At 43.0% G+C, this 24,498-nt stretch overlaps 2 protein-coding genes across 8 annotated transcripts in view; one reads left to right on the top strand and one right to left on the bottom strand.

Annotated features, from left to right (window-relative positions):
• Positions 1 to 1,123: 1,123 nt before the first annotated feature.
• HNRNPA1 (heterogeneous nuclear ribonucleoprotein A1) lies at positions 1,124 to 13,420 on the bottom strand. 5 transcript variants are annotated; one of them, XR_013391755.1, is made up of 13 exons: positions 13,264 to 13,420; positions 13,133 to 13,171; positions 11,757 to 11,873; positions 9,260 to 9,406; positions 8,105 to 8,315; positions 7,928 to 8,020; positions 7,752 to 7,844; positions 7,159 to 7,245; positions 6,766 to 6,876; positions 5,892 to 6,020; positions 5,649 to 5,711; positions 2,174 to 2,257; positions 1,124 to 1,490 (listed from the first exon to the last, which is right to left on the bottom strand). XR_013391755.1 is itself a non-coding variant. In XM_028709079.2 (12 exons), the coding sequence occupies exons 1-11, from the start codon at positions 13,276 to 13,278 to the stop codon at positions 5,656 to 5,658; spliced, it is 1,098 nt and encodes a 365-aa protein (XP_028564912.1). In that variant the 5' UTR covers positions 13,279 to 13,420; the 3' UTR covers positions 1,124 to 2,257; positions 5,649 to 5,655. The 5 variants fall into 5 exon arrangements, 4 of the variants coding, with proteins under 4 accessions (XP_028564912.1, XP_028564902.1, XP_028564928.1 ...); XM_028709079.2 differs by having other exon boundaries at positions 1,124 to 2,257; XM_028709069.2 differs by lacking the exons at positions 1,124 to 1,490; positions 2,174 to 2,257 and adding an exon at positions 5,092 to 5,415.
• Positions 13,421 to 13,610: 190 nt separating this feature from the next.
• The window catches only part of CBX5 (chromobox 5), a 49,707-nt gene continuing 38,819 nt past the window's right edge, over positions 13,611 to 24,498 (top strand). The window contains exon 1 of one of the 3 annotated variants that reach the window (XM_077923864.1): positions 13,611 to 13,698. The gene's annotated coding sequence lies outside the window, so the exon portion shown is untranslated. Of the gene's footprint in view, positions 13,699 to 13,974; positions 14,125 to 24,498 lie in introns of those variants that run through there. The other 2 variants (XM_028709115.2, XM_028709108.2) reach the window with 2 other exon arrangements.

The following is a 24,498-nucleotide window of genomic DNA, read 5'->3' as shown; positions in this document are numbered from 1 at the left end:
TGTGGAACTATGCTTGCTGTTGGCTACAAGCACTTCAGGCATTTGAAGTTAAATACAAGGCTCACCCACAGTGCCCTTTTCCCCACAAGTCCCGTATACAAATCCAAGGTTTCCCTTTTGCTCTGCAACTTTCGCGAGGAAAACCCAGTTTACTGTTGAATCAGAACAAACATCAATCCACAGAAAATCCAATCGATATTTGTTCCGATTCAGTGGCGAACAGTGTAAAGGCACCAAAACAAACCACACGCCAGAGACCTGTGCGTAGAAATGAGACAAAAGGAAGTGAATGAACCCTTCCACAAAAAAACTGCGAGGAGGAACCAAAACTGGTTCTATGACCCGTGCTCTGCTAGGATAAATTATGCAAGCCTACTTGACTAAGGCTCAGGAAAGAGCAGAGGCTTTTAAGAACCAGATGCTGTCCGGGGATCTTACTGTCGCTTCCAGATTGTTGAGGTGCGGTACAAAATTGTTTTAGCCAACTGCGTATTGCAAACCTGAGTTTTAGCAGGGAGGCTAGCTTGTGGCTCAAGAAGTTCGAAGCCTCTGTAAATGCTACACCAGCTTATTATGGGACAGGCTTGCACTAGCTCTGGTAGATCACCCCTTGCTCTTTACCCATGGAAATCAACAACATAATGTGGTCTCTTAAAATGCATGCTGCTTTCCAGAAATGCAGGCCACCTGCATCCCCCAGTAGAAGTGTACCAGGGTGTTGGGCAGAACACACTTGTGCAGGAGAGGACTGGGGCATCAAAACACATCTGGCCTGCAAAGCAGCATGGGCACTCACAATGTGTAAATAAGTTGCACTTAAATCTTTCTACAGAATAAACTTGTTTGGTTAAATCGTGCCTCATGTTGCATTTCCCTTTGCATTGTAGCATCAGTATTTTAAGTCATTTTGGTTTTGTGCATCGAAGGTTTGTGGGGCGGTTGTGTTTTACAAACCCGACGGAACTGGCTGCTAGAGCAAATACAGACACCCAATGTATTTCAGGGAAGCAGGATGATTTCAACAAAGCTGTGTGTGCGCTGTGTAAGGAGCAGAGCGCCTCAACCGAGTTAATCTGTGTCTGTCCCTGCTTGAAAAACAATGCTAAGAAATGCAAAATATTGCTCATTTTATTAAGATGGGGGTTTTGGCCCCAGTCATTTTATTTATGGAAGGGAGAAATTGTAGGTGTTGAGCAGCTGAAATCTGAAGACATAATTGTAGGTCAACTTCAATAAATTCTGCAATGAAAGGTGCACAATGAAGTGGGAGTTCAACCCTGTTTTTATATGAAGGCCAAGAAGGCTGTGTCAGAATATTATGGAATTCACTACTGCCTTAGAAGTTGACAACTCTGAAAATGCAACCCAGTTGCTACAAAAAATAAATAAATTACTTAACAGCTATTCACATGAATAGTTTCTGTATACAGCTACCCAGTAGCCATTTAAACTTTCTTGGAAAGCTTTGTGGTACGTGAAGTTGAAGAGTCCTGCAAGAAAAGAACAAAGGATGAAACACAGGGAACATTTGAACACACATTAGTATTACTCTTCATTCCTAGATGCAGCCTAGTATTTGCCTATCAATCTAGAAATAAAACAAAATACTGGAATCCATTGAAAGTTAGCCCAGTTGATTAAGAGCAGGCATGTCCAAAGTCCGTTTTGTGGGCCATGGCAGTTTATTTCCTGGGGTAAAATCCTTAAAAAACCCAAACACCTCAACAACTTTGGTCGGCCCTCATGGCCCTTTACTTCATCAAATCTGGCCCTCTTTGAAAAAAGTTTGGACACCTCTGATTCGAGTGTGTGGTGCTCATATTGCCAAGGTTACAGGTTCATTCTGCATAGCAGCTACCTGGCATATTTCTTCATTGCAGAGGGTTGGACTAGATCAGGCATAGGCAAACCCGGCCCTCCAGATGTTTTGGTACTACAATTCCCATCATTCCTGACCACTGGTCCTGTTAGCTAGGGATCATGAGAGTTGCAGTCCCAAAACATATGGAGGGCTGAGTTTGGCTATGCCTGGACTAGATGATCCTTGGGTCCCTTCCAACAATTCTATGATTCTATCCTACAGCTAACTATCAAGTGCTTCTTGTATTTTATTGCACCCAGTCACTTCACCACATTCTGCCTCACCCACCTTCTTAGGATTGGCTGGTTTTACCTGGTTTTAACAGAAAATGAGATCCAGGGGCATCCTAGTCCATTTGTCTTGGAGCAGGTGTTTTAGCACCGGACAGCTCTTCTCCTATAAAAAGGAAGACGTGTTAAAATACTCAATACGACCTCACTCTATTACATTTAACAGGTACTTTGCATGGAAGTCCCCTCCCCCCAAAATAGTCTGCATTTACAGCAGTATAGCCATTGCATTGTGGTACTATGCTTTTATAAGTCCACAAGGCTACCCGAGGAGGAGATAAGAGGCAGTGATTTCATTAAGTACATTTCATCACCCATGTTGTGACTAAATTTTTTTTTATAAAAAAAAAATAGGCAAGTCAATATTATGTTCTACCCATCTAATGCTTATTTTACAGCACTGGGAAAATTTAAGTAGCTCAACTAGTATTTACAAGGTAAACTCAGCCTCTGAGAAAAGTTTAGCAGGATAACAAAACTGTATAGGACATAAGTAAAATCTGTTCTTACCTACCAGTACAGTAATATAACCTTTCCTTCCTTCTGCGTCTGACTGCTAGTCCTAAGAGCAAGGATCCTTACTCTCGTCTGCCTCCTTCCGGTGGTCACTGAGCACTTTTCTAGTCAGCAGAAGCCTGCACCTGGCTTATCTGTCCACTCGACTCAACACGCGTCTACTCTCAGCTGTGGTAGCGTCTGAGCTGGAAGCCATTCGGAGCTATGCTTGCTAGCCGTTCCTAGTAGCTCAACCATCTGCAAGCCTCCCGGATTTTGTAAAGCTACTTAGGTTTCGGATCCTGGCGTGCTCTCCTCTGTTGTGGTTATGCTACCATGCCAAAACCGAGCATTACTTCGTGAATCCTGAGGTCTCGTCTCCCTCAACAGAATAAGGATCCGCCTGCTATTGCAAACTCAGCCACGTAAAAACCCATCAGGACTATCAGTTTTGCATTCTAAATTAAGCCATTCACCAGTCAAACAAAATGATATATATACAAACACCATTGCAGCTTTAGAAAAAGGTTTAAGCACACGTTAAAACTGGTCTTATTTCAACAAGAGGCTAGGATGGAAATCCTTCATAAGGTGTGCTCAGGTCTCAGTGAAGATTAGCTGGAGCAATATACTAGGGTTTCCCAAACTTGGGTCTCCAGCTGTTTGTGGACTACAATGCCTACCATCGTTGGCCACTGGTCCTGCTAGCTAAGGTTGATAGTTATAATCCAAAAACAGCTGGAGACCAAATATTGGGAAAACCCGCACTATACAAACCCTCCCACCCTCCACTTTTAAGTGCAGTTTTGGCTCCACCTCACAGAATGGAAAGGTAGACCAGAAAGCAGTTTTAAATTATTACAGCCAAGAGGCCAATATTCTACTGTCAACTGCACTGGGGAGGGAGAAATGCCTGGAACTGTTTCTTCAAAAAAGAAAATACAGACTATCCCAAAAATGGGCTGCAGAGTTCAAGTGCATCTAAGCCATTATGTGAGACAGAACTTATCGGCTGTCCCACTCAGATTAGAAGATGTAGGAATAATTACCAAAGTGCTTTTAGCAGACAAGTAGTGTCTTCAATGCCCACAAGACTAAGGCCCCATCTGCACTATACCATTTAAAGCATCCCACTTTAAGTCATTATTTTCCCCAAAGAATCCTAGGAACTGCCATTTGTTAGGGGTGCAATCCCCTAACCAACTGCAGACCCCGGGATGCTCTGGGGGAAGCCATGAACATTAAAGTGGCATGATGCTGCTTTAAACGTTTAATGCAGATGGGGCCTAATTTAACTTTACTTTATTAATCCAAAGAATTTAAAAGCATTAAAGCTGACAGAAAAGAGCTGCTCTTCCTAGGCGAGGCCAGGAAACTGGAGGAGCCTTGTTGGGGAGCTGCCTCATACACCAGTTTCACATGTGTACTGCTTTTCTTAGGCACCAGCATTAACCAATGGCCCTATGGAGTTTTCCTGCATTCTAATCAGGAAAGCTTTGTTTATTAACCCAGCAAGAACGTTCAGACCCATTTCTTTTATATGCTGCAATGTTGCATCCCATCAGCACAAGTATTTCCATTTGCACAACAGAAATCCCCATCTGTTCAAGGGTTTGTCAGCAGATTGGGGTAGAAGGGGAGGAGAGAGTTGTTGTTACACGTGGAAATCCTTGTACTGGTGGTTCACTTCACAGCACTATTTTAAACACAACTGCTTCCAGTAAAAAATTCTAATCAACCATAAAGACAGAGGCTACATAACTGTGGAGTCTTTACCAAGATCTACAGCTTTTAAAAGCTTTTGCCCAACATACACAAACTAATATAATTCTGTTGTCTAGCTACTTAGTAAAGAACTCAACTTGTTTTGTTCCAATCTTCCCCAGTTAACTAGGATGCTCAATGCCTTCTTAATAATTGTAGTATTTCACAGACCAACCCCAAACATTTAGCTAGGGGCAGATGAGAAGTCATATTTTACTAGCCTCTTCGGTTATGGAAACAAATCCCACCCCCGTTAGGAACAGGTTGCAAAAACCATTTGGACCTGGCATTAAGCTCCAGTATTGGAGATTTTACAACCTTCAGCAGACTCAATCAACTGGCCCTGGCTTTAAGACTTTTAAAAGGTGTGGAATTTAAAAATGTGCAGGGCTGATTCTGGTAGCGTATCTATGGTAATCCAGAACCAGCTGGATTTCACAAGTATCACAGCATACCCCAATATAAATATTACTATGAGTCCAAAGTGCCATTTCAAGGGTTCAATGGCAGGTGCTTATACTGCCATTGCAATTGCGGGCAGTACTGCTATTTGGTCTTTGACACAGTATTATAGACCTGTCAACAGGCATTGATACCCTTTAAACTAAGCCTGCACAGCAACTATGCAGCTAAAACCAGTACATATTGACTTACAGTGAAACTTAACTTATACACGGCACATTTTAAAAAAGACACATTTATTCAGCGTCATGATCAGTCTATTACAGTTAGCAATCAACAGCATGGGTGTGGAAAAAAATAATCATCTACATAAAACCCTTGTTGGAATGCTTTGCACTTTCCACAGAACACAAAAACTAAAATATCCTGTTACAGATAGTCACAAATACAGTCCTGATGTTTGCAAACAAGCGCTTGTCTAACACATGTCTTCATGAGGCAGTTCTACCCTGCCACAACTGTGTTTGGCTGAGTTCACAACTGTGGTAACCTGTAGCTTCCCTGTCACTTCTCTGGCTCTCCTCTCCTGCTAAGCTTTGTTTCCTGTTGAATAATACGGAATAAAGTTGTTAATCTAAACACATTTGAGACTCAAAGCTACAATCCAATAGCAAGCTTCTTCCCACCGACTGCCAATCCATATATTAGCTTTTAACATCTGTATTTTAGTCCAAGTAAGCTTAAACTACAATAACTTTGCTCAGCTAAATTAAGAGTTACAATTAAATTTCATCAGCACTGCGTATTTCTTCAATGGTTAAAAGAAAGATTCTTACCTAGGAATTAAAACCGCCTTCCGCCGCCATAGCTACTGCCACTACCAGAGCCACCGTAGCCACCTGAAATAATCAAAGTTGCATTTTCAGAGAGGTGCATACAGCCAAGAACAGGAGCAGCAAGGTAGGAATTAGCCTCTAGTGTCCTACTAGGTAGACTTATCCCCCCACCCATTCCCTGCGATCAAGGAACAAAACAGAAGTTCATGCGGTTCAACTTTACTACAGTTTAAAGACGCCTACCCCCACTTCCACCATATGGCCCAGAGCTCCTGCCTCCAAAGTTTCCTCCTTTCATGGGCCCAAAGTTTGAAGACTGGTTGTTGTAACTGCCAAAGTCATTGTAGCTTCCACCACCTCCAAAGCTGCTTCCTGTAGAGAGTAAGAAGCGATGATTTCAACAAGTTACTTGCATCTACCAAACTAGGAACAATTTGCCATCCCTGTCTATTATACCCAGCATCACATGAAGATATACATACTGCTTATCTTCTCCAGAGACAGTTTTGCAAAATGTGGAATTACACTGGTTACCCTGGGTGGTCTTTTTTATTTAAGCTACTGCGTTCAAAAAGTGCCTTATTAAAAAAAGAAATCTTTAAATTATGCTTTAAAGATCCCCTGCTACCAACACAAAAAGTTCAGTTAAACAAAGCAGTCTCGTGTGTGCATCAAGACCTTTAAAGCTTATACTCACTGCAGTCATAAAAGGCAATATTGAACTATACAAAGTTTGGCATTCATAGATTTTTCTGTATTTAGTCCTTTTGACAGGATCATCTTTATGTCTTTGCCTTGAAGCATGCCAGTTAGCTCAGTTGGTTAGTCTGATGCTGATAATGCCAAGATCACAGGTTCGATCCCCTTGGTGGCCACCTGCATTGCAGGGGGTTGATTACATGGCCTTCTGAGTGTCTTCCAACTTTACAATTCGGCTTCTATTATTCTTGTTGCTACTACTTTACGTGAAGATGTAGAGGATTTGCCATATGGCAACAGGTACTGAAGCAAATGTGAAATTTAATGCCAAGACCACACTGGGAATTTGTCAAAACCAAAGTAATGATCCGCACTGTGCACGCAGCTGATTATTTTACCACCCAAACGTAACACTTACCACCACTGCCGCCACCAAAGCCGCCACCTCCATTGTTATAGCCGTCATAGCTGCCACTGCTGCCATAACCTCTGCTTCCTCCAGAGTATCCGGGTCCACTACCTCCATAGCCTTTAAGAAAAGGACATGTTCTTGTTCACAGCATAAAGTTCTCAATTAGCATACGTGGGAAAATATTTTTAAGAACCTGAAGAGGAAGGGAAGCTGGGGAAGGTATCAAAGACTACCTGCCCCCCAACCGCAGGTTTATCCATTGCCAGCTGTCATGGGGGAGGGTCCAGTTAGGCTGCTGGGTTTTGATAATAGTCTTTTGATGTTAAGTGCCTTTCAATTTAATTTGTAAGCCACTTTGGAAAGATTTGCATCCTCAAAGCACAGTTGATGCAAACTTACCATCGTTGCCAAACCCATTGTAGCCATCTCCGCTGCCTCCATAGCCGCCGCCGCCACCACCTCCGCCACTGCGACTGCCAAACCCTCCTGAGAAAGAGCACTACTGTTAGCACCGGGATCAGTTCATTAAGATGACGGGTGATTAAATTTTAGCTGATTTATTAAAATACAGCTATTAAAAACACATTCAAAGCAGGCTATGAAGAAAACATTTTCCAAACATTTCTCTTACTATCTTTCTAGAGAAGTTAAGCAAGTTATTCCTGCAAATCCTCAACCAGAATACAGAGGTCTGGGAATTTGTCTTCTAGATGAGTTCTTATACCTTTAAAAAAAAACAAAAAACCAAGCTGCACTGGGGCATTGCTCCTTTATTTCTTGTAGCATGGTAGTTAAACTTCCATCTATTTGAATCAATAACTAGACACTGAAATAAGGTTTCTTCTCCCATTTTAGTGCAGTTGGGTTTTTTTTTGGGGGGGGGGGTTATAAAACATGAGCCCTGGGCAGATTCTTTGGAATAAGTGTTTGAAGTCTTTGAAGCCCTCGTGTCAACATTAAATCTTGAAAGTAACCAGTAAATTTGTCCTTACCACGGCCACCAAAGCTGCTGCCACGGTTGAAGTTCTCACCACCGCCAAATCCGCCTCCACGGCCACTCCCAAAGCTGCCAGAGCTACTACGACCTAACAAAAAAAAGAACAACATTCAGCACTACAAAGAGGCACTAGACGTCTAGGTTCATATCAATCAAAGCCACAAAACTCACCTCTTTGGCTGGATGAGGCACTGGCCATTTCCTGCTTTGACAAGGCTTTCCTGACTTCACAGTTATGCCCGTTCACAGTATGGTATTTCTGAACTATATAAAGAAGACAAAGTGTTGTCAGTATTTCCCTTGCAACTCTAAAATTGGAAGTCAAACCAACTCAAATAATACACTTACTGACAATTTTGTCCACAGAGTCATGGTCATCAAAAGTAACAAAGGCAAACCCCCTCTTCTTGCCACTGCCACGGTCAGTCATGATCTCAATAACTTCAATTTTGCCATACTGTTCAAAGTAGTCCCTTAAGTGGTGCTCTTCTGTATCTTCTTTAATTCCCCCAACAAAGATTTTTTTTACTGTTAAGTGAGCTCCAGGCCTTTGAGAGTCCTAGAATAAGACAGGATAAATGCAATGTTAGGCTTGTATTATCAACTGTGAGCCAGTAGCTAACATTTTATTCTCCCAATCACTGCTCTGCAACTCTCTGTACTGGAGAAAGCTATCATACAGACAGCATGTTTAGGTTAAGTTGAAGACTGGTGTATATTTTACATCAAGGCTATGTGCTGTAGTTCAGAGACAGCCAACAGGTGCTCTTTAGAGGTTGTGGGACTACAATTCCCATTAGTTCCAGCTGGAGAGCACCACAAGTATGCACCACTGAATGTGGGGTGGGTGGGGGAGAACACTTCTAAATAAACATGAATTGCTCCACACTAAACAAATCCTGTGTATTCAGAACCAGGAATTGACCAGAGCACATACTGGATTACAGCATTACATGAATACCAGCCAACAGAATAGTTGCTCTTATGGCCATGTAAAATATAGCAATGCACAGGGACCCGGCATACCACCCAAGACTTTCATTATTAACTATAATGGTTGAAAAAAACAAAAGGATGCAACAGGTTAAATATTCCATGACCTACTGGCACTGAAAGTATAGTTTTAATTACATTGTACCTTCCCTACTGTAAACTTCCCTACTGGTATTAATATAGTTGCATTAACTGCAGTTCTGGATAACCAGGTACATGAACACAATGTTTATGGCCTTCAGCTACAGGAAACTAATACAGTGGTACCTCGGGTTAAGAACTTAATTCATTCCAGAGGTCTGTTCTTAACCTGGGTACCACTTTATCTAATGGGGCCTCCCGCTGCTGTGCCGCCGCGCAATTTCTGTTCTCATGCTGAAGCAAAGTTCTTAATCCGAGGTACTATTTCTGGGTTAGTTGAGTCTGTAACCTGAAGCGACTGTAACCCAAGGTACCACTGTACAGCACTTTGGCACACTCCTCACTAGTGCAGCCGACAGCAGCTCTCACCTCTCTGGATACAGCTCTTTTTGGTTCAACAACTCTCCCATCAACTTTGTGGGGCCTGGCATTCATGGCAGCATCAACCTCTTCCACTGTTGAATAGGTGACAAATCCAAAGCCCCTGGAGCGCTTAGTGTTTGGGTCTCGCATCACCTAGTATAAAAGCCAAGTCAGATTATTTCACTTTGTTCTAAGGATACAACACACATCATAGCATGCCATGGAATTCATGATTCTTACAGAACTCAAAAACATTCATTTTTCTTGGGTAATGCCATCTACAACACCAAGTACAGTGGTGCCCCACAAGACGAACGCCTCGCAAGACGGAAAACCCGCTAGACGAAAGGGTTTTCCGTTTTGGAGGCGCTTCGCAAAACGAATTTCCCTATGGGCTTCCTTCGCAAGACGAAAGCCCATAGGGAAATCTCCGGGACAGCGGGGAAAAAGCGCAGCGCGTCTTCCCCACTGTCCTCGGACCTCCTCCCGCCGCCAGGCTTCGGAGCAGCCTTCCGAAGCCTGGCGGGGGGCGGAGGTTTTTTTAAAACCCCAGGACAGCGGGGGACTTCTCCGCTGTCCGGGGCGATTTTAAAATGCTGCCGGGCGGCAGCGCTGCCGCCCAGCAGCATTTAAAAAAACCCGGGACAGCGGCTTTAAAATCGCACTGGGCAGCGCGATTCTCCACTGTCCCGGACGGCTTTTGAAGGCAGGCAGGGGGAGCAAAGACTTTCGCCCCAATCCCGCCTTCAGAAGAGGTCCCCCCGCCTTTGCTCCCCCCTGCCTGCCTTCCCGGGAGAGCGGAGAAACGGCAGTGCTGCGTTTCTCCGCTCTCCCGGGAAGGCAGGCAGGAGGGCTTTTGAAGGCAGGCAGGGGGGAACAAAGACTTTTGCCCCCCGCCCGCATTCAGAAGAGGTCCTGGACCTCTTCTGAAGGCGGGCGGGGGGCGAAAGTCTTTGTCCCCCCTGCCTGCCTGTCCCGGAGGGCTTTTAAATCGCCCCGGGGTTTTTTAAAATGCTGGTGGTGGGAAGAAAATCCCTTGTCCCCCCCCCCCAGCCTTCAGAAGAGGTCGGGGGACAGACTGCCCCCGGACCTGGTCTGAAGTCGGTTTCCATAGGAACGCATTAATTGATTTTCAATGCATTCCTATGGGGAACCGTGCATCGCAAGACGAAAAACTCGCAAGAAGAAAAAACTTGCGGAACGAATTAATTTCGTCTTGCGAGGCACCACTGTACCGTATTTTCCCCTCTATAACACGCAGATTTTTTCTCCTAAAAAGGAAGGGGAAATGTCTGTGCGTGTTATGGAGCGAATGTGTGGTCCCTGGAGCCAAAAAATCAGACAAAAAATCAAATCACGAGTCATGGAGAAGGGAAACCTGAAAAGAGGAAGTGGCTGCTTTCCTGCATTCTGCCTCAGGGTCTTACTGCCCACCCTCCTCTGTTTCGTTGCTGTGTGTTTGCTCAAAAGGAACAAAGAGCAGGGAAAGCCCCTCCCCTCCAGGCAAGCAGAGGGGAAAGCAGAGTGTCTCCTTCTAATTCCTCTCTGTGCTCCGGTGCTGCGTCTACACCCCTCTGATGCTCCTTTTCCCTTCTTTGTTTTTCCTTCCCTCCCCACTTAAAATGTGGTTACAAAGCATAGATCCACATGGATCCTCAGGATCTTTGCATTGGGTCACCCCAAATTCACCATAAGATCACATAGCATGTCCATGGCTACAGCCTGCCCCCCAAAAATCACGCACCCACTGTTGCCTGGGGCTGCAATGGTGCAAAAACGTGGTTAAAAAGCATGGATCCACATGGCTCCTCAGAATCTTTGCATTGGGTCACCCCAAATTCACCATCAGATCACATAGCATGTCCATGGCTACAGCCTACCCCCAAAAAATCACGCACCCACTGTTGCCTGGGGCTGCAATGGTGCAAAAACGTGGTTAAAAAGCATGGATCCACATGGATCCTCAGGATCTTTGCATTGGGTCACCCCAAATTCACCATCAGATCACATAGCATGTCCATGGCTACAGCCCGCCCCCCAAAAATCACACACCCACTGTTGCCTGGGGCTGCAATGGTGTAAAAACGTGGTTAAAAAGCATGGATCCACATGGATCCTCAGGATCTTTGCATTGGGTCACCCCAAATTCACCATCAGATCACATAGCATGTCCATGGCTAGAGCCTGCCCCCCAAAAATCACGCACCCACTGTTGCCTGGGGCTGCAATGGTGCAAAAACGTGGTTAAAAAGCATGGATCCACATGGATCCTCAGGATCTTTGCATTGGGTCACCCCAAATTCACCATCAGATCACATGTCTGTGGCCACAGCATGAAGCACAAAAATGATACATCCACTGTTTCATTCAGAATGTTTTTTCCCTTGTTTTCCTCCTCTAAAAACGATGTGCGTGTTATGGTCAGGTGCGTGTTATAGAGCGAAAAATACGGTAACCAATGTCCCCACCAAAATGAAATGCCAATCCCCATATAAACACCTACCACACAGTCTGTAAGTGTGCCCCATTGTTCAAAATGATTGCGAAGGCTTTCATCTGTTGTCTCGAAACTTAGGCCGCCAATGAACAGTTTGCGTAGCTGTTCAGGTTCCTTGGGGGACTGAAAAAGAGAAGAGTAGGGAAATATAGAACAAGGAAGGTGGCACTGTAGGACACTCCCATCGAACTACAGCTTCATGTAGATAAGCAGGCCTACTAATGCACAATAATCCTTGGATGAGTTAGCACACTTGTTACCTATTTCCCTGCTAGCACCCTAACTGGTATCAACATGCCAGCAAAGCTTCTCAACAAGAGTAGGGGCACACTCCAATCCTGCATTTGTCACTATTTTACATAATCACTATATCCCAAATAACCAAGGATTGCCTTTTATTCTTGTTCTGATAACCTTTTATTTATTATTTATGCCTTTTATTCTTGTTCTTGTTTTCAGCTACACATTATGATGTATTAAAGCAATAGGAAATGCATCAGCTATGTATTTTGCTGCTTAATTTTATAAAGCACAAGTATGCCTTCCAAGAATATTGCTCTTCCTTCACTTTAAATCTGCCCTTCTACAAATAAACACACTTCTAAGGAAGACTACAAGCTACCTATCAGAATCCATTTCTAAGAAAAGGGGAAAAAACCTAAAGGGGGCAGGAAAGCATCAAGTCTATTTTCAGCTACAGGATGGCAACATTGTAGTATTTTAGGTCTCTTGGCAGAGCTAGAAACTTTGTAGCCCTAAAATGGCCAAGATTTTCAAGCTGTTGGCTAATAGTAGCGCCCAAAGTTCTACATACCTAGTTGGGAGTAACGTGCTTACGTACGACAGGTCTCCCTACTGAATGATAAACATGCATTATGTACACGAATCCCAAGAAAATTATCACCCAAGAGACAGGGGCGAAAGCGTGAAAGACATCCACGGTTGCAAGGGAAAGTTGGCGAAAGGAGAAACTGGCGACATTTGCGCGGGGGGGGGGGGGCGAGAGACTGCAGACAAAGCAGGAGAGCACGTGGTCCGCGCACGTCCCCATCCCCCACGCAACTCGAAGAAGGGGAACCGGAGGCAAGTGCGCAGGCGCGCGCCAATCCTCCTGCCCGCAGAGCGCAGGCGCAGCCATTCCAAGCGTCGGGGAAGAGAAGCGGTGACCGCCACGCACTGTGAAACATGGCGCCTGCCCTGGAAAGCCAGCGCGCATGCGTAGCCCGAGGGGAGGCGGGGGAAAAAAGAGGCCAGGCGGCAAAGGAAGGAAGGCCGACCGGAGGCCATTAGGCCTTGAAGCAGAAGACGAGGCAAATGTTGGGGAAAGAGAGAAAAGAATTCCGGGATAAGGAATATATACATTTTTTGTTTTTTAGACTTACTTCGTGAGGAGACATATCGCACCCGTAATCGGACGATCCCTAAAGGCAAAGGAAACATAATTCCACAAAAACAAGCCACAGGTTGAGGGTCGAAAGAATGGAACTAAACCGCCCGTAATCAGGGCTCTTACCTCAGACTTCGACATGGCGGCGGCGTAATTACAGGCAAGGCCTAGCCCGGCTTTCCCACAAAGCGACGCTGCCTCTCGCTGAAGCCGAGACGAAAAGGGGCCGAGTCACCGAGTGCGCCGCCGCCTCACTAGTAACGCCCACACCGGCCCCATTTCATTGGGCAGGCTTCTCGGCTTCGTCGCCTCTCACTGGACAACGGCCAGATTGCTCTGCTTCCATTGGAAGCTCTCGTAGTGACCCCGCCCTTTTCACTCCGTTATCCGTACCCCTGTTGGCTTTCCGTTGGTTGGGTTTTTTGTCACTCTTCCGACTCGGACGGAATTCCCCGCCCTTTACTCCTCAAATAACCAGTCGCAAGAGTTTCTCTTTCATTGGGCAGTTCGGAACGCAGGTTTCTTGCGATTGGCTGGGACCAACGGATACCCTTTTTGGGGGTTGGTTAGCTTTTTATTCATTCATTCTAATAGAGGCGGGAATTAAGTTGGTATTCCTGAGCGTTTTTTGTGTTGGTGGTTGGTATGGTGAAGGCGCGAGCCGGGCTGGGCTTGGGGTGCGGGAGGAAAGAGAGTTCAATACGTGCAACATGCCTCTGAGGCAAACCTACGCTGAAGCGCGCTGCACACCTTGCGCATGCGTCACAAAGTCCTGCTTCTGACGAATAACGGGGAGGGGAGGAAGGGAGACTTGATAAGTGCGCGCGCCTCACGCCGGCGCAGTGAGGTTGGGAAGGGGGCGGAGGGGCTGACGCGTGCGCACTGGACGGGGTTTTTGGCGGGCGTTGCGCAGAAGCGGCGGCTGTGAGGGGTTACAAACCAGGGAGGGGGAAGTTGCTTCCGCTCCGAGCCCGCTACTTTCCCCAGGTGAGCGACCACGGGAAACAATCTTGGCGGGGCCGCGTTACCGGGAGCCAGCGGTTCCGAGGGAGGGGGGCGTGGTTTTGGCGTGATTGGGAGCCTGTCCGTGCTGTGAGGTACCGTTGGAAAGGGGGCGGGGCTTGCGCTCTGGGAGGCGGGGCGTTGGAATCTGAGTGACAGACTCACAGGTCGAAGGGTTGAGGCAGTTGGGCGGGTTAGACCATTGAGGGTCGGAGGGTGGAGTGGCAGCCGGTTTATCCAACGGGGAAGCCGCTTTTGCTTGTGGGGCGGGTGGTTTAGCGTAACTGTTTGATTGGCGCGGAGGATGGCCAATGGCGAGGGGCCTCGGTACTATGGCGCTTTTCTTTAGGAGTGGGAGGCTTTCCCGCCGTCAGCTTTCCCTCAGTCTCATACCTTTGACTACATATGGCCTTGCAGTATTTTGTCCCGGCCCGTAATTTTCAAAGCTGTACACCCCCGCGAACTTTTTTAGAGAAACCTCTTTTAGTCTGCCGTCCACGTTCAGCCCATTCACGCCGGAGAAAGTCTTCGTGCCTTAGTCGCTCGAGGATAAGTGGCTGTGAAGGGCTGGAGTTTTGCCTCGTGTTTTCCTCCCGCCGTCTCTGGGGAGTTCGCTGTTTCACACGCTCCTTCGCCCCCGACCCCGGAGACAGTCCAAGCCAACCAGGCGAATCCGCCAGCCTTTCACGTTCCCCTCTACTCGAGTTTCCAAAACCCGAAATTCCAGAAACTTTCCATGAAATATAGCCCCCCCCCCAATGGAAGATAGTTCCCAACTTATTTGGTGCCCAACATATATATAGCACAGGCAAGTTCGGGGAATATTCGGGTATCATTGTATTGGATTATTAATAATAATACATTTTTATTTATACCCCGCACTCCCCAGCCAAATCCGGGCTCAGGGCGGCTAACAGTAATAAAAACAGGTGGATTAAAATACAATTTAAAAGATTAAGTTAAAACATTAGGATGCAGCCTCTTCAAAGGAGGAGAAAGGAAAAAGAAAGCGGGGAGGAAATCAAACTTGAACTTATTAGTGCTCCGCCTTTCCCCCCTGACTGGACTCAAGGCAGTTTACAACTAAAGAACCGCTGAAAACACAGTGGGAGGAAATAGTCATTTAAAAAAATAAAATAAACGTTGAGAATTGGGTGTTGAGTGGGAAGTCTGCAGAGGAAGGACATAGTCCACAAACCCAGGTTCACACTTCAGCAAGTTTTGGTGTTGCTATTGTGGTTGCTGTTGGAGAGTAAGGAGCGAAGGGGCCCTCTTCACATTCATTCACATTGCCCCTTCGCAGTTGCTTTGCTTATTCTGATAGCTGGTTGGACTGGAAAAAAAGAGTCCTAAAATAATAATAATGATTTCTTCTTTACAAGACTTCTGTTGGTCTTTACAGCAATTCCATGTTAAGATACTATGCTTGATCCAACATGAGGGAATGAGAGTGCATACTTGGATTTGTTGGCTGCAAGCCATAGAGAATATCTTATTGTGCATAACAATTGATAAAGAAATGTCCAAATATATATGTTACCGTTTTCTCAAATAAAATCAATGTTATTCAATCCAGAGAGCTGGAGTATCTGTAGGTGTAATGGCACTTAATGCTTTGGATTACTGTCGACAGTAAGATTTGAAAATTGGCTTAGCGCTTTTTGTCCAGCTGTTTGTCCCATGAAGAAAGAAAATTAAAATCTTGCTGCACACAGTGTAGGGCTGCAATGTTCTAGTGTGAAGAACAACTATAGTTTTAAATACAACCTCAGCAGATCACCGAGTCACCTTCCTACTGCTGGGTAGGGGAGCAAGAGAAATCAGGTTTAGTTTTCTTCACACCAGGGCTGAGTCTACACAAAGGTCATTAGTGATTTGTGCAGATGATGAATTCATTATGTGTGGATCCCAAGTACAGACATGTTGTAGAATATACATTGAATTATGGGTATCTAGAACTTGAAATGACAGCTGGGATGCTGAGGAGCTTGTAGTTGGCTCTCAGCCACACTTAGGTGGAAGCTGATTTAAATGAGGTACACAAATGCTGCACATATAGGGGTGACCCTCAGCATAGGTAGAATTTTTTCCATTCTTGCCATCTTGTTTAACTTGACTGGAAGGAAAAAACTGAGTAATGTGAAGATGAAAGCAGCTATATCTGCTACAAATGGGTAGATAAACAATAAGCAGAGTGGTATAGAGACCTGAAGAGAAGTGACTGCTCAATGTCTTTTTTCAGTGTCTTGTCAGGTATCTAGTTGCTGTGGGTTGCTAGTCCCTGAGAAATGTTGGAAGAGAAGGCTCTAGGCTTTAAAAATAGATTCAAAATCAAAGCTGCCCACTTACTGAAATTCATTTCCTTCCTGAACAAGCTTTCATACTAATAGATACCATAACAAATAAAACATGGTTTGCAGCTAAATAATGCCTTTACATAGACAGAATCAAAACTCTTTGTTCATGTATCCCATGTACTTTTTGCATTGTATTTTTTTTCCTGCTTAGAGATAAGACAAGATAGATTTCTCTCTGTACACATGTAAGTCTATTAATCAAAATCCATTTCCTTGACTAAAGTGGTGAAACCTATGTACATGTACAGTGGTACCTCGCAAGACGAATGCCTCGCAAGACAAAAAACTCGCTAGACGAAAGGGTTTTTTGTTTTTTGAGCTGCTTCGCAAGACGATTTTCCCTATGGGCTTGCTTCGCAAGACGGAAACGTCTTGCAAGTTTGTTTCCTTTTTCTTAACACCATTAATACAGTTGCGACTTGACTTCGAGGAGCAACTCATAGAACGCGGTGTGGTAGCCTTTTTTGAGGTTTTTAAAGACTTTGGTGATTTTTGAAGCTTTTCCAAAACTTTCCTGACACCGTGCTTCGCAAGACGAAAAAAATCGCAAGACGACAAAACTCGCAGAACGAATTAATTTCGTCTTGCGAGGCACCACTGTATTGAGAAGTAAATCCCATTGAACAAAGTGGGTGAGTAAACATGTATAAGATTAACTGCAAGTTTTCATAGCTTTCCATGATGCAAGGGTTAGTTACTGTGCAAAATAGTATTTCTTCCTGAGATAGAAAGTAATTGTATTTCATTCATAACTTGACTGAACACACTGAACTGGTTCGCACCTTACACTAAATCAGAGTTCTAGAATTATGTGCACGAACAGGAAAGAGCTGCTGTGTGAGTTTTGCACACTTGCCTCTTCCCGCATGGCCAGAAGGAGGATTTGAGCAATTGCACTTTGCCTGAATATTGGCTTGTTGTGGTGACTTGATCTGGTTTATTTCCAAAACACTACTCTTGGCTGTGTCATTTGCAGTACAGTTGTACCTTGGATCCCGAACACCTTGGCACTTGGATGTTTTGGCTCCTGAACGCCGCAAACCTGGAAGTGAGTGTTTCGGTTTGCGAATGTTCTTTGGAACCCGAACATCTGACAGGGCTTCCACGGCTTTCGATTGGCTGCAGAAGCTTCCTGCAGCCAATCAAAAGCCACACTTTGGCTCCAGAACGGATTCTGTTCAACTTCCAAGGTACGACTGTATTTTTAAAAATATACATTGTTTCCCTTGTGGTTTACTTTACTCAAAAATGAAATCTTTAATTCATTCTATTTGGTAGGTAGCTGTGATACTGGTTTTAGGAAGTTTAATGTGTTTCTAGTAAATGTTTAGATTTCCTTTTGAACTAGATTATACAAGACACTTGGATCTTTAAAAAACGAAATGGTAAAAAAAATAATCATCTAGTTTGGGGGATGAACTCTTTTTTAGCCAGACAGCAGAATAGTGATTAGCAAGTCCACCTTTGTCCAACTCGCCCCATGACTTGAAAAGCATTAAGCTAAACATGCAAATTGTAAATTACTTGTTAATTCTATTATTTTCTATTCCTCCCCATTTATGAATTGCATTACTTGTACAGTGGTACCTCGGGTTAAGTACTTAATTCGTTCCGGAGGTCCGTACTTAACCTGAAACTGTTCTTAACCTGAAGCACCACTTTAGCTAATGGGGCCTCCCGCTGCTGCCGCGCCACCAGAGCATGATTTCTGTTCTCATCCTGAAGCAAAGTTCTTAACCCGAGGTACTATTTCTGGGTTAGTGGAGTCTGTAACCTGAAGCATATGTAACCCAAGGTACCACTGTATACAAGGTGATACATACATATGCGTGCCTGTGTGTATGCAATATGAAAGCTAAATTTAAAGTACCTTAGAATAACAAAAAAGTAGCAGAATTTAAACATTAAAACTTCTTGGGAAGGTTTTCACTTATTTAAAGTTACACCATGGGCTGCATCTACCTCTACGGCATGAGAACACGGCCTGGTTCTAGTGGCAGAGAAGATTGTGGCAGCTTCATCGTGTCAGTGGACGCAATTGGTTTTTTTCTTCCTCTCCTTCCCCCTTAAGCCCTCCTTAACCCTGATTTCCTCCAGAAGTTTTCTCAACAATCCAAAACATATTTGGGGAGCAGAGGAAAGGGAAGTCCTGCTGTGTGGGTGGAAGTTGCCATTTACCCCTTCAAAATCAATAAAAGCAGGCATCTTTCATTACTGATGCTGTATGTGAGTTTATTCCACAATTGTATATCTACACATGGATACAAAAGCGGAATTTTTGCCCTCATACTAACAAGAACAATATCCAAAACTCAGCAACCCGATTCCTTTTTCAAATTCTGCGCCTTCTCTGTTTGCACAGTAACTATTGTGAAAGTGATAAAATGTTATGCTACAACATAGACTTTTATTTCTTAATGAATTCCCCCCCCCCCATGTTAAAATAGAAGCCAATTAAGTTACAACAGGCAAATTGTCTACTATCATTTACCCTTGTATTTTCTTTTACAATATAACTTTTTTTTCTAGTTATTGTATATTGTCTTCCCCAGCATGCTGTCTGAGCACTTCCTGAACAAACAGACAGATCTGCTTATTAACTGTCCAGAGCAACTTGAAATATGCAACCAAACATCTGTATTCCTGATTTGCTGTACTAATAAAACCATTTTCATATCCTACCAGAAGTAATTCAGTAATTTAAGTAGTTGAACTGCAAATGACTTGTGATATTTTTAATTTAAATTACTGCATCTGTCAAAATATTAAATAAATGTTTAAGAACTTGAGCTCTCAATTGTTTTGCAGTCTAGTTCACATCTGCGTTGCTTCTTAGCAAGTTGGCTGCTGCTAGTTTGGGGGTCAGAAATGGTCACTGTTTAATATTTTTTGTGGCATACTGAGTTGTTAAAGGTGGTGAGACCATCAAACATCAAAGTTAAACTGGGTGTTTTGAGATAAAATTATTTGTATATGTGCTTTTGCAAAAAGGCAAAATAAATTGCTTTAGGACATTCCAGCATGGTAAATAGTGTAAGATGTGGATGCAAAACTCGCCAAATTACTCATCGGGCTCCAGCGATAGGACACTCTGTATTGTAGTCACATCATTGCCCCACATTTCTTCTTCCTCTAATTCTCTCTTGGCCTACTTCAATCAACAGTGTGTGGGCCCAGAAATTTAAACTGCGTATTGCTAAGCACTTCAGTGGCTTCTGAGGGAAGTACAGTTGTACCTTAGAAGTCAAACGGAATCTGTTCCGGAAGTCCTTTCGACTTCTAAAACGTTCGGAAACCAAAGCTGCAGAAACCACACTAGACATTCAACTTCTGAAAATCATTTGAAACCTGGAACACTCAGTTCCAGGTTTCGATCGTTCAGGAGCCAATTTGTTTGGGAGCCAAGACGTTTGAGATCCAAGGTACGACTGTACAGCATTCATGCACACCTGTACTGAAGTCACTGAAGGATCTGGTTAAAAGCAACAGCATATTGTGGGATTTTGGGAGAAAGAACAAGCCCAATATAAACAAGAAAGCAACTTTTCTATGTGTATTTCTGGTACAATATAAAAAATATACTGAACTAATATCCAATGGATTTTTAAAAATATTCTAGTACAATGCTAGCACATCAAAAACCATACTTGATACAAGACCCTACAAAGTTATTTTTACTACATAGTTATGTGTACTACATAGTTTTTTATAGGATATTTTTCTGAACTTATACTGAACAGAATATATAGATGTTTCATGCATGTACCCAAACTTTTGCAACCCCTCGTCCACCACCTCCAGCTGCTTCAAAGTAGGATTCAATGTAGTATTAATATCTGCCAATGAAAGAAAACCCCCAAAAGACAACCCCTTTTCCAACAAATGGAGAGCTTTTTACTTGCACACAGTGGTATTTAGATCAAGGCCATTATGTCTTGTTTAGCGCAAGCAACACTTGTGTTTGAAAAGTATTTGACGCTATCCTTCAAATTTATTGGATGTGTCCTTTGTTTAAACATTACATTATTGCATTACACAACTGATCCAAAATTATGATGGATTTTTCTCTGATCATACCAACTATGTGGGTAGGTTACCAAATTTTCAAACCTCTTTCCAGGTTCTCTTCAAAGTGAACTGAATTAAATGGATGTTATAAGAAATAGTGGGCCTTTTACCACACAGCTACATAGTGGAGTGTAGAATAGGATGGTGTTGATTTTTAAGATATTTGCATATACTAAATGCTTCAGGAAAAGCTACAGGAACAAAGAATGTTTTCTTCTACATACTGTACAGCTCTCTTCTTGTTTTTACCTTCATGATTTAGTGCTTAATCCACACCCCTGAAAAAGTATTTGCACATACAAAAGGGAGTGGCCGAAAAATTCTTTCCTCCAATAAAAATAAAGAATCTCTGTTATACTACCAACACCTGCTGGGTACTGCAGGAAGCAGCAGCATAAAGCTCCAAAATGTTCAAATCCAGGTTTTAGGACCCAAAGTAACAGCACCTGAAATTTCCATCAAAGGATTGTGTGCAGCACTGAAACCTTTCTGCCATTCCTAGAGTTTAAAAGGCCACAATATGGTGTAATTTAGAGCTGTTTTTTATTTTGAAAATCTCCCTTTCTGTCCTCCCCAGTCACTTGGATCTCCATTATGTAAATTCATCCTGTCATATCCAGCATAAATATGCCAGTCTTGTAAATTGGGAAACGGTGGGAGAGCATCTCCTATCAACTTTCTAGATTTGTTCAAGATTATCTTTTATCTGTCTCTAGTATTTAAACATGTACCTTTCTGGAGCTCCATAAAATAATTAAAGGACAGATGAATTTGGTGCTCACAGAAAAGCAAGACTGAAACTCATTGGCTTGACTTCAGCCATGGTCTAGGGTGTGTGAAAGGCACTTTCCCTTGTGCACAATTGGTTTCTTGTGGTGCCAAATTGTATGCCAGTCCAGAATGTTCTCCTGATGGAGTAGCTCATTGCTGGCACAAGAGACAGTGAGTTGTATAAGTGGAATGCTGCTTACTGTTCTTTGCATGTAAGTTGCAATGTTCTGCTTAAAATCTTGCTGGTATAGTGACATCCTAACATCTTTTTTCCTATACCACTCCCTTTCACCGGAATGATGTCCATTCCAAAGAACTAAAAGAGACTGATTAGGTTGCAAGACAGTGGTCTAAGGTAACCCAATGTTAGAAACTGGGATTGAAAAGCTAGGACTTCTGGGACCTGGGTTTTGGACCCCTAAACAGACTGTCTAGTCACCACTGGTACCATACTTCAGTTTTCAAAACACTCTACTCTTTATTATTAAACTCCTTAACATCTTGTCTATCCTTAACATGTACTTCAAGGCTTCAAAGCACATACATTTCGATAATCCTTGAGTGTCAGCCAGGTGCAAAAAATGGCACCCAGACTTTTTGAGATGCTCACAAATGGAGAGTCTTTAGGTGCAAAATGTGCCTGGCACCCTGCTAATTTCAAACCCTGAGGCCACCCAAGTGAGCCCCATGGCCGAGAGAATTGGACCATGTCTTACTTAATTTGGTTTCAGTTCTTTGCATGATGTGGGGTTATGCTGTGGTCATGAGAAGTTTCCTGAGGCCTAATGGATCTTTCAGTGTCTTCCAGTGGGAAACAATGGGGAAATGGCAATACTGATTCTGCATGTTTATTTGATTGGAATCTGTGTGGAAATGTACCTCCTTTTAATCCAGTATGGATGAATAGGAAACTAATACAAGTACTTTAGTATCATCCCTGAAATGGCCATGTTCATATTTTAGATGGAAAATATTTCTCTGTTTCCTGTGCTCCATAAGATGGGAAACTTGTCAAGGCAAAGTAAATGCCTCGCAAATCAGAAAAGACTACAGCAATATCTGGTTGAATTAGAAACTTCAGAGCACATCTGAGTGTGAGTATCCCCCCCATCCTATATTGATACATTTGTATATATTAATACACTTTTAAAAAATTATACCAAACTTTAAAATATTTTCATTTGCGTTTTTATCCTGCAGTTTTGTTTCAGAGAATCCATGCTACTAAAGTACCCCAATCAGAATCTTACAGAGCAGCATGAAACCACCTGAAGATCGGGTAACCTGAAAATGGAATGAAGAGGTATATTGTTGACTGGGTTTTAAGCATCATTGCTAGATGCAAAAATAGGTGCAATGTGCTTTAAAGAGGCTGCTGTTTTACAGTAAGAAACCGACCCATTTATAACAGCCAAGGGCATAACTGCAAAAGCAAGATCTCTGTGTTTATGGCTGCTTATAGGATCCATCAGTGCTGATTGCTCTGATTGGTACTTTCCTGCCAGAAGAAAATTGGGGTGCCTAATAATGATGATTTATGTACAATTGGGTCTTATTCTGACACTTCATATACAGTGTTCACTCAGGTCAAAATGTTACATTTGTACATTTTCAGGTTTAAATAGAAACACTGATGTTATCACAAGACGAACACTAATCAGGCACATTGATGCCAACTATCCTGTAGTGCAAAGCAACTTTAGGAAATGTCTTTTTATTTATATTTGTTGGTTGATTGATTTTATATACCGCCCTGTACCTGGAGGTATAGAAGTTGATATTTGTTTTACATTAGTTTAGAAGCTGATATTCGGTTCATAAGAACTCACAGTATTCTCGGTATTTTCATATGGCATTATAACTAACCAATTAAAGAGGTAGGATATTGGTAACTCTCTCTGGGAACTTTATGCTGAAAGCTCAGTAAATCTCTAAACAACAACAACAGTAAAACCCAGTTGGATCTATATATTGGAAGCCTTAGAATGCTCACACAGAGGGACTTTCCCATCCCTTCCTCTCCTCTCCTCCTCCTTTGGCTTCTGAAAAACTTCTCCTGGGTCAAGGAGTCTTCCAGAAAAGTGTGGGGTGGGGTGTGGGGACTGTAATGGGGAGTGGGGATTTGGCTGTACTTGTTTAGAGGTTCTTCTGTGAGTGTCTTTACACTTGTGCTTCTCTGGATCCAACCCATAAATAGTCCTAAAATTGTTGTTTCCTTCAATTGTGTTAAACATGCCTTATTTTTTGTTTCATACAGTTTCTTGCAAAACAAGCTCCTCGTGTACTTATAACATGTATATGAGTTCCCTGTATTAATAAAATATTTTGCTGAATGTAACTGTATTCGGTGCTTTATTTTGGAAATACATTATTGACTCTTGTATTTTGGTATTTGATATGCTTCCTGGTGAAAGTATTTGGATTTGAAATAGGTAAATGGAGGTTGTCATTGAGAGCCTCCTGACACATTTAATAAAATTATTTGACTCTCAAACAGGATGCTTTTGAAAATTATATTTTGTGGGTAGCAAGGCATAAATGCTAACTTTTTTCCTCTAGCAAAAAAATACCTTTCAGAAATCTTATCACCTATGTTTCAGTTGGAGTTTTATGCCCTTGGCTTTGTCCCTTTCTTGTAACTTACTCCCTTTTCTGGTGTGATTTTATTGTAATCTCCTCTTCTTGTCTCCCCCCCCCCCCCCCATGAAGTATAGGAAACATAGTTAAGCAATTTAAATTTCTAGAAGCATAGTAGCACATAGAGAACTCATTGCAGTTTAACGAATGTTCTGACACACCATACAGAAACATAGCCTTGCTTTCTTGTTACATTAATCTCGGTACTAATTCTTTCCTTGTATTTAAGTAGGCAACATTTATTACAGAATAGAGTAAAATCATCTACACCTTCAAGAGTTCATACACCTCCAAAGTGGCATGTCATTGATTGCCAGCAGTACCATTCTGTGGCTTACTTTGAACAAAGTAATATCTGCATAATAAAAACGACACAAATCAGACACAACAAATCACAACACAGAAAAACAAACAGATGAACATCTCAAACTCCCACAACCTTATTTTTCTTTTCTCAAAAAAGTGGGTGGGAGACAGGCAGAGTGAAAAACTACAATTTCTGGTGGCTTGAATCATGTCCTAAATT

The sequence above is a fragment of the Podarcis muralis genome, chromosome 2 (genome assembly GCF_964188315.1).
Source record: "Podarcis muralis chromosome 2, rPodMur119.hap1.1, whole genome shotgun sequence".
Taxonomy (NCBI): Eukaryota; Metazoa; Chordata; class Lepidosauria; order Squamata; family Lacertidae; genus Podarcis; species Podarcis muralis.
Note: the sequence above shows the minus strand (reverse complement) of the source record. Positions and strands in the feature narration are given on the sequence as shown.